Consider the following 8696-nt stretch of genomic DNA (forward strand, 5'->3'; position numbering starts at 1 on the left):
GAGGCCGCGAGGTCGGCGAAGCTCGTATAGGACGTAGCCGGGACGTCCCGGAAGCTCGTGTACGACGGCGACGCGTCGACCATGACGCTGCCCCGCGGGGGCGCCCAGACTCCAGGATCCTGTGTCAAAACGTCGATGTTGAACTAGTTATTGAAGGGGACACCGCTCGACCGACCGTCGACGTTCGCTGCGACATCTAACGACCTGTAAGGAGCTGCACGTGTCCCCCGCGTTCTCCCCGGCGTGCTTATCGTCGGGTCCGCGCGGCGGCGAGGGCCGCGAAGTCGTAGCCCGCGCGGGCGCAGTGGGCCCAGTCGAAGTCCGCGTAGACGTAGGGGAGGTTCGGCTCGCGCGGCGACGCGAGGGCGAGGAGCTCCTCGTTCGTGTAGGCCGCCGGCGCGCCGTCGCGTCCCTCGAGGAGGGAGAAGGCGAAGGGCACGACGTCGGTCCGCGCGTGGCCGTAGCAGCCGGCGGTCGCGGCGTAGTTTTCGTCGGGCCACGACTCGTTGGCAAAGCCCGTGCTGAGCTGCTTGTACTGGTAGAGGCGCTCGATGGTCGGGTGCACGGGCCAGAACGAGGGGTCGAGCGGGCTCGCGGCCTCGAGGTGGTCGCCGTCGGTGCCGAAGCCCGCGTCGCAGAGGTGCGTCATGACCTTGACTTTCAGCGCCTCCGAGAGCCAGTCGTAGCGGCTCGAGATGGTCTGGAGGGACCCGGCGATGGCCGTGTCCCAGGCCATCATCTCGCCCCAGAAGGCCTCGACGGCGCCCGTGTTGTTGTGCGCGAGGGCCTGGTTGAGGTTCGTCGGGTAGTCGCACGTCGACGCGCAGTCCGACGACGGCGCGTCGGGCGAGCAGAACGCGGGGAACGCGAGGCGGTCGAGGCGGTAGAGGTTCTTGAGCGCGAGGAACATGTCCGTGCGCAGCAGGTACATGAGGTCCGACGACGTCGACGCGAAGCCCGGGTACTTCTTCTGGTTCACCTCGTCGCGGAGGAACTCGAGAAGCTCCGTCGCCGTGTCGTTGCAGTCGAGCGTGCCGCCGACGTACTGGTGCACGGAGCCGTGGGGCGCGTAGGGCAGCTGCCAGGCGAAGTCGAACCAGGAGTCCGTGCCGTTGAGGAGCGCGAAGTGGGCCGCGCAGGACGGCGTGTCCTCGAACTTGTAGCCGCACAAGCTGTCGGACCGCGTGACCCAGGGCCGGTCGTTGTTGTTCCAGGGCGCGCGCAGGAAGCCGTAGGAGTTGTGCACGGGCGCGTCCCAGGCGCCCTGCTCCGCGGCGACGAAGGCCCAGCGGCCCGTCGCCACGGTGTTGACGGCCGGGTCCGCGGTCCCGAACCTGTGTGGAAATCAACCAGTGGAACGCCCTGTCCAGCAAAAACTTCAAACCTCTCTATCTCGATCAAATCGAAGTCGATTCGGCTGATTTTTGGACGAATCGATTGCTCTCGTCGAGTTCTCGAAGCACAGCCGAAGAGCTTGCATCGAAACTGTCGCATGCGTGCACATTGAAGTCAGCTTGAATATTTGATTTCCACACGGTCCCGAACCAGTCGCTCCGCCACATCGCCGAGCCGCCGAGCGGCCGCGCGCCGCGGTCCGCGTCGTGGCGGTCCACCGTGTAGTCCCAGTAGGGCAGCGCCACGGCGGCGTCGACGGCCTGGATGCTCTGCTCGAAGGCGAGGGACAGGCCCAGGTGCATCGTCAAAAACCCGAGGCCGTCGTGCATGTGGTCGCACGCCTTGTCGCCGGCGAGGGCCGCGTGCTGCCGCGTCAGGGCGTAGATGTCGACGTAGGCCGGCCCGTAGGCGTCGCTGCAGTTGCGGCAGCTCCAGAGCACCTGCATGGCGTCGAGGAAGCGATTGCGGTCGCCGTCGGTGAGCTGGCGGATCTCCCGCCGCGCGTAGCGGCAGACCAGCAGCGCCGTCGCCGCCGCGACGGCGCGGCCGTCGGCGTCGTAGGCCGTCGCGGAGACGCGGTACTCGCCGAGCGCGGGGAACGTCGCGTTGACGGCGAAGCCCGAGGGCGCGGCGCGGCCGTCGCCGAAGGTCCAGACCGCGGCCGCCGCGGACCGCGGCGCGCCGGCGACGCGCAGCTCCGTCGACGCGTGGGGCTCGACGAGGGCGTCGTAGCGCCCGCTCGCGAGGAACGGGTACTGCGCCGCCGTGTTCGCGCCGTAGGGGCCCGTGACGGCGATGTCCATGGCGTTCGACGCCAGCCGCGGCGCGGGGCGCGTCGCGCGGGCCGTGGCGGCGGCGACGGCGGCGAGCAGCGCGAGACCCGCGACGACGGCCTTCCTCGGTGGTCGTTGCGGTGGCGGTGGCGGCGCGGCATTGTTGTCGAGCAGCGACGCCGCCTCGGCCGCGGCGGGCTGCCCCATGCTTGCTCGTATGCCAATCTTGGGGCGGTTTGTCGTGCCGTGCCGTATCATCACGCATCGCCGCCGGGGGTAGGGGCGGACAGTGAAGCCCGGGCGCTTCGGGGCCGCTTCGGCTGGGTCCGGTTTCCTGGATGGGTCGGGAGCAGTGCACCGAGATGCTGGTTTAGTGCAAGGACCTAATTTGGGTATGTTGCGTTGGGCCTGGCCCCACGCGTCTCTGCCGAGTTTCGTGGCTGCACTAAATCAGGAACCCCCCGCACCGCGAATGCATGGTGCCGACAGCACTGGTGGCGGCCCTCGACAAAGCGCTTCGGGACGTCGCGGGCCGACGCCAGGCGCCTCCCGGCGGCGCGGAGTCACGTCGCCGCGCGTTCGGAACCGTTCCTGCGTGCCCTGCGGCGCTGCTCTGAGCCGCAGAGCCTTCGGCGCTGCTCGTGCGCGCCTGGAGCGCCCGCTCTGGTGAGGCTTCGGTGAGGCACCGGAACTAGATCGCTTCGCTGGGCGCTGCTGGGCGTCGCGCCGACGTGTCGAGTGTTCAGTGCACTCCCAGGTCGACCTACGAGGCGCGGGAACACGCGCTGCGCCTACCGCTCGTGGCGTCTGCGCTGGCACAGGCGCGAGACGGGATTGGCGTTTCTCGCCTGGAAACGAGGCGATGGGCCACAACGCGTCCTCGCGGGCTACAGGCGTCGGACGGCTGCGCGATGGGTTCCGACGACATGTATATCGACTCGAGTGCGCCCACGCCAGCCCAAAGTCGCCGGAGCGCCTCGTACACGCGACCGCGTTTTGCCCGCGCGGGAGGAAAATCGAGACTTTGCGAGGTCGTAGCTCCGCGAGATCGAGGTCGATTTACGCGAACCCAGACTCTCTAAGTATCAGTTAGAAGTCGGCTATCCATCGCAAGTGACCGCAAGGTCGAACTCGACGGTCCACCGCCGGTCGACTTTCACTGTCCGCCCCTACCGGGGGTCCTCGGACGACGAAGAGAGCGACTGACTTGAGCTTTGCGCAGTCGTGTGTCGACGCTGATGAAGCTGCTAAAGTTCGCGTTCCTCGGCGTCGCCGCGGCGTTCGCGCCCCGGAGCCCCGCGGCGGCGCCCCTGGCGCCCGTCGCGCCCGCGTCGACGACGGCGCTCAACTCCATCAAGATCACGGTGCGGTCGGGCGAGTCGGTGGACTCCGTCATCATGCGCCTGCGCCGCGAGGTGAACAAATCGGGCCACCTGCGCACGCTGCGCAACAAGCGCTACCACGAGGACGCGCGGGAGAAGAAGAAGCGCAAGCTCGCGGAGGCGCGACGGAAGATGAAGTTCGCGCGCCAGCGCAAGCGCCGCGCCGCGCGCCGCCGGCGTCCCCGAGGCCGCGCGCGGAGCCGTCGCTCACCGGGCCGCGCCCCCCGCAGGTCCAGCAGGGCCCCTAGGCGCCTCGCCGCCCCCCGCGCCCCGCGCGCAACCGACGGCCCCAACCCCTCCGGCGCGCGGCAGCCGCCGCCGAGGCGGCGACCGCGCGCGCCGCCGAGGCGCCCCACGGCATCGACGGGCGCCCGGCTAACAAGTACGCGACGAGCCCCGTTGGAGAGGGTCGTGGCGGGGGACTAGTGGAGCGCGTAGCCGGCGGCTCCGAGCGCGGCGGCGGCGGTGAGTTGGTGAGAGCTGCACGCGCTCCGAGAGAGCACCGCCGCCACCGGCGCTCTCCCTGTGCACCGACCGCCACCGGCGCTCTCCCTGTGCACCGACCGCCGCCAGCGCTCTCCCTGTGCACCGACCGCCGGCGTCCAGCGATGGCGCGACGCGTCCTCGCGGTCCTCCTCGGCGCCGCCGCGGCGCGCGCCGTGACGCTGCACGGGTCCATGGGGTCGCGGTCGCCGCTCTGCAACTGGTACCTCGAGGAGCGCCAGATCCCCTACACCATGGTCGCGCCGCGGCCGTCGGCGCACCCCTTCAACCAGGTGCCCTTCCTCGCCGACGACGGCGGCGTCGAGGTCTTCGAATCGGGGGCGATCCTGCTCTACCTCGCCGACAAGTACGACGCGGGCTGCGGCACGCCCGAGGACCGCGCGAAGCACGCCAAGTGGGTCGTCTGGGCCAACGCGGCGCTGGACCCCATCTGCTTCGTCGAGAACGACCGGGGCCAGGTCGTCGGCACGAAGCTCGACCAGCCCGGCCGCGCGGTCAACGTCCTCGACGAGCTCCTCGCGAGCTCCGAGTACCTCGTCGACGGCGCCTTCTCCGTGAGCGACGTCGCCGTCGCGTCCTACCTCAACTACGTGCCCCTCTTCTTCCCCTCCGTGAACCTCGGCAACACGCCCAACGTCTGCCGCTACATGAAGCGCTGCGCGGAGCGGCCCGCGTTCGCGGCGGCCTTCGGCGACGCGCACTCCGCCGCGGTCCTCAAGGCCGTCGACCGCGCGGCCCAGGGCGGGGACAAGAAGCTCTTCGGCATCTTCTAAGCGGGCTAAGTTAGGTGCTCTCAAGCGAGGCCGGATCCGAGCGACGGGGCTGATGCGTATTGCAGAGAGCGGACGCGCTCGCGGCGATCGCGTTCCGCGAGCTCCTCGAGAGCTGCCCGCATCGCCAGACCGTAGTCGTCCTTGCTCGCGCGTCGCCATGCGGAGGACTTCGATGCTGGGGCGTTCTGCTGCCCCGCCGGCGCGGCTGCACGGGCGCGCGCCTCCTGGTCGTCGAGCTTGTCGAGGAGGCTCAGGACGTACAAGGCGCCGCTAGGATCGGGACTTTGAATCTGGCTCTCACGAGTTGGGTCGATATAGATGCCGACGTTCAGCTTTTCCATGTCCTCGACGACGGCGTCAACAGACGTCGGCGAGCGCCGCGGTAGTAAGGCCGACAGCTTCGCGATCGTCGCCGCGTGGCCTGCGGGGCCGCGCGCGGTTCCGGCGGGAAATTTCAAACAAAGGGCGCGGGCCCTCGCGCACGGGATCTTTGCACTCGAGGTGCTCTATCAACAGGCGCCCGCACTCGCCGCAGCCGCCGTGGGCGCCCATCATGAGGAACTTCAGCTGCTCCTTGGACCCGTCGACCATGAGCTGCGCGATGAGGAGGCAGAGCTGGTTGGACCCGTCCGCGAAGTGCGGCAAGTGGTCCCGGAAGAAGCCGAAAGCCTCGTGCGTGACGGTGCGGCAAATGATCGTCGCGAAGGCCTCCTGGTCGAAGGGAAGTTGGAAGGCTTTGTTGACGCCGACGTCGCAGACGCTCGCGCACATGACGACGGGCAGCGTGAAGCGGACGTCGAACGGGTCCACGCGCTCGACGAAGTAGGCAAATTTGCCGACGTCGTGCTGCGTGAACGCCGCAAAGGCGCGCCAAAGCGGCGCGATGGGGACCTGCGGGCATTCGGGGGGTCGGCACAGCCGGCGCGGTCGGCGCGGTTCCGCGGAACCGCGAGCGAGTGCGAGCGCGCGCCGAAGTTTCGTCGAGGGGCGCGGGAGCGCCGACGTCCACGGCCAAGGCGTCGATGCCCGACGTGTACCGGATGACTATTTTAAGCATAGTCAAAGCGGGGTCGAGCAGTAGCGTTCGCGTTTTGCCTGCGCGCGACGCGATCGTTCGACGGCCGCGCGGTCGCGCGGAGGCGGCGGAGCGACGCACGGCGCGCCCCGGACGCGCCACACTCTCTCGGTGGCGATGTCGCGCGTCCGCGCGCGATGACACCGGCGCCGCGCGAGTTTTGAGGACGTGGTCGGGGTAGTCCTTGTTGACGCGTCTCGAGTGGGCCTTGAGCCGTTTCAACTGTTGCGCCCGTATCTTATCATGGTCGGCGAAGATCTTGAGCAGAGTCTTGAACAGCTCGGGGTCGATGCCCCTGATGGGCGAGTGGTCGCCCTGCGACGCGCGCATCGAGGACTTTATGCAAGCTTTCGCCACAACTTGGCACAAGCCTCCACTCCAGAGCTCGAGAGTCGCCAAAAATCTACCCAGACGACCTAAAAACGGCCCACACGGACCCCTAGCCCCCGTCTAGGTCGGCGAGGCAGGCCCGGCGCGCGTCGGCGAGGGCCGGGAGCGCGTCGGCGACGACGGCGGGGTTCGCGTCCGTCTTGCGGTACTTGAACTTGCGGTTGAACCAGTAGCGGCCCTTCTGGTTCCGGTTGCCGGGCCGGTCGCCCTCCGGGTCGTCCGTCGCGTAGCCCGCGAAGGGTACGGCGCCGGCCTGGAGCGCGAGGGCGAGGTAGAAGCCGGGCATGTAGAAGTGGCGGGGGAAGAGCTCGAGCACGGCCGTGCATTTCCGCGCGAAGACGAGGTTCGAGAGCTGGGCGCCGTGGGGCGAGACGACGACGTCCGCGGCGTGGACCCAGGCCGCCTGCGCCGCCGGGGCGAGGGCCTCGAAGTAGGCCTCGTCCGCGACCGTCGCGTCCGGGAACGCCGCGCGCGTGCGATTCAGGAACGCGCCGTCCGCGTCCCACCTGCGGTGGCTCCTGCGGTTCAGCACGCCGACGCGGAGGCCCGCGCCCGGGGGCGGCGGCGACAGGCCCGCGGCGGCCTGGAGCGCCGCCGCGTGCGCGGGGTCCGCGAGCCACAAAATTTCGGACCCGGCGTCGCCCGTGCCCGTCTTCCGCCGGAGCCGGCCCTCGAGGGGGCAATCTCCGGCGACGCCGGACCGGTCGGCGACGACCGTCGCGCCCATGGCGTCCAGGACGAAGGCCGTCCAGGGGTGGGACGCCGTGAGGCCCACGTCGCCCGTCAACAGCACGTAGCGCGCCTTCTTCGGGTGCCACGAGAAGAGGCTCCAGCAGGGCAGCAGCACCTGCTGGGCGTGCTGCCAGTGCGTGCCGCTGAGCCGCGCGGGCGCGTTCTTCGGCGTCGCCGCGCAGACGACGCTCGTCGCGTCGCAGCCGTCGACGGTCCCGTTGACGACGAAGTCGGACGCCGACAGGAAGGCGCCGCGGCCGCGCTGCGCCGCCGGCCACGTCCAGCGCCGGACGAAGTAGGGGCCGCTGCTGTTCGGCGACGGCCGCGGCGCCGCGGCCACCGAGGCGGCGACGGCGAGCAGCCCGACGCTACGACGCATCCATCGCGCTCGTTTATTGTGTGTGCAACCCGTTTGTTTGAACATTCGTATCGACTCAAAACGGGCTTGTGCCGGGCAGCCCAAGAGCTCGGACAGCTCCGTTTGCCGCCGCGGACCGAGCGCGGCCGGCCTCGGCGCCAGCGCCGCCAGCGCGACGAACCGCGGCGCCGATGCCGCCGATGCTGCGATGCGTCGTCGCCGCGGCGCTGGCCGCCGTCGCCGCCGAGGGCGCGACGGTGCTCCTGTCCAAGGCCCGCGTCTACGCCGAGGAGGGCGGCCGGGCGACCTACACCGTCGTGCTCAGCGAGGCGCCGACCGCCGACGTGACCGTCGCCATGACCATCGGCGACGATTCGCTGCTCAAGTTCCTCACGAGCGCCTCGCTCACGTTCACGAGTAGCGACTGGTCGGCGGAGCAGACGGTGCGGGTCAAGGCCAAGTCGAACGGCGACGACAGCGGCGCGCTGTACACGGACGTCGCCGTGACCCACGCGGCCTCGAGCGCCGACGCCGACTTCGACGGCGCCGCCTTTAGCGCGTCGGACGAGGTCGTCGTCCGCATCTACGACGACGACTCGTGCGTGAGGGATTGCGCGCCGGGGACGTACTACGACGCCTGCAACCACACGCGCGCGTGCCTGCCCTGCCTCGAGGGCCACTGGTGCGCCGGCGGCTGCGCGAGCCCGCAGCCCTGCGCCAGCGGCACCTTCTTGCCGTCGACGAGCGGCGCGGCCGAGGCCGACTGCCGGAGCTGCACGGCCGGCAACTACTCCGCGACGGCCGGCGCGGCGACCTGCGCCGCCTGCCCCGCGGGCTACGCCTGCCCGTCCGCGGCGGCGGCGACGATCTGCCCCAAGGGCACGGCCGCGGCCCTCGGCGCCGCGGCCTGCGCGCCGTGCGCGTCCGGCTCGTACGCGTCGTCCGAGGGCTCGGCGACCTGCGCCGCGTGCCCGCCGGGCTACGCCTGCGCCGACGCCTCGGAGCCGCCCGTGGCTTGTTCGCCGGCGAGCTACGCCCTCGGCGCCGCGACGAGCTGCTCCCCGTGCCCCGCGGGCTCGTTCTGCGCGTTGACGTCGAGCGAGGCCCAGGCCTGCGAGGCCGGCACGTTCTCGCTGTCGAACTGGGGCTACTGCGCCCTCTGCCCCGCGGGCCACGGCTGCGCGTCGACGAGCGCGGCGCCGGCGGCGTGCGCCGCCGGCGCGTCCGCGCTGGTGGGCGCGACGGCGTGCGACGCCTGCGGCGCGGGGACCTACGCGAACGAGACCGTCGCGCGGCGCTGCGCGGCCTGCCCCG

The 8696-nt window shown here is 70.7% G+C and overlaps 4 protein-coding genes across 4 annotated transcripts in view; 2 read left to right on the forward strand and 2 right to left on the reverse strand.

The window, feature by feature from the left end:
- Positions 1–247: 247 nt before the first annotated feature.
- On the reverse strand, positions 248–2375 carry AURANDRAFT_66243 (hypothetical protein; the record flags this gene model as incomplete). The annotated part of the gene is made up of 2 exons (XM_009041538.1): positions 248–1334; positions 1546–2375. The coding sequence occupies 2 exons, from the start codon at positions 2373–2375 to the stop codon at positions 248–250; spliced, it is 1917 nt and encodes a 638-aa protein (XP_009039786.1).
- Positions 2376–3406: 1031 nt separating this feature from the next.
- AURANDRAFT_66244 (hypothetical protein) lies at positions 3407–4827 on the forward strand (the record flags this gene model as incomplete). Its single annotated transcript, XM_009041400.1, has 2 exons — positions 3407–3728; positions 4157–4827. 2 exons carry the CDS (start codon positions 3407–3409, stop codon positions 4825–4827), a joined length of 993 nt encoding a protein of 330 aa, XP_009039648.1.
- Positions 4828–6341: 1514 nt separating this feature from the next.
- AURANDRAFT_66245 (hypothetical protein) lies at positions 6342–7019 on the reverse strand (the record flags this gene model as incomplete). Its single annotated transcript, XM_009041537.1, has 1 exon — positions 6342–7019. The coding sequence occupies one exon, from the start codon at positions 7017–7019 to the stop codon at positions 6342–6344; it is 678 nt and encodes a 225-aa protein (XP_009039785.1).
- Positions 7020–7573: 554 nt separating this feature from the next.
- AURANDRAFT_72187 (hypothetical protein) overlaps positions 7574–8696 on the forward strand; it is a gene marked incomplete at both ends in the record, with an annotated part of 13462 nt that continues 12339 nt past the window's right edge. Inside the window, one exon of the mRNA XM_009041401.1 lies at positions 7574–8668. Within this exon, the coding sequence (XP_009039649.1) occupies positions 7574–8668 (1095 nt within the window). The remainder of the gene's footprint in view (positions 8669–8696) is intronic.

The sequence above is a fragment of the Aureococcus anophagefferens genome, assembly GCF_000186865.1.
Source record: "Aureococcus anophagefferens unplaced genomic scaffold AURANscaffold_21, whole genome shotgun sequence".
Classification (NCBI taxonomy): domain Eukaryota; class Pelagophyceae; order Pelagomonadales; family Pelagomonadaceae; genus Aureococcus; species Aureococcus anophagefferens.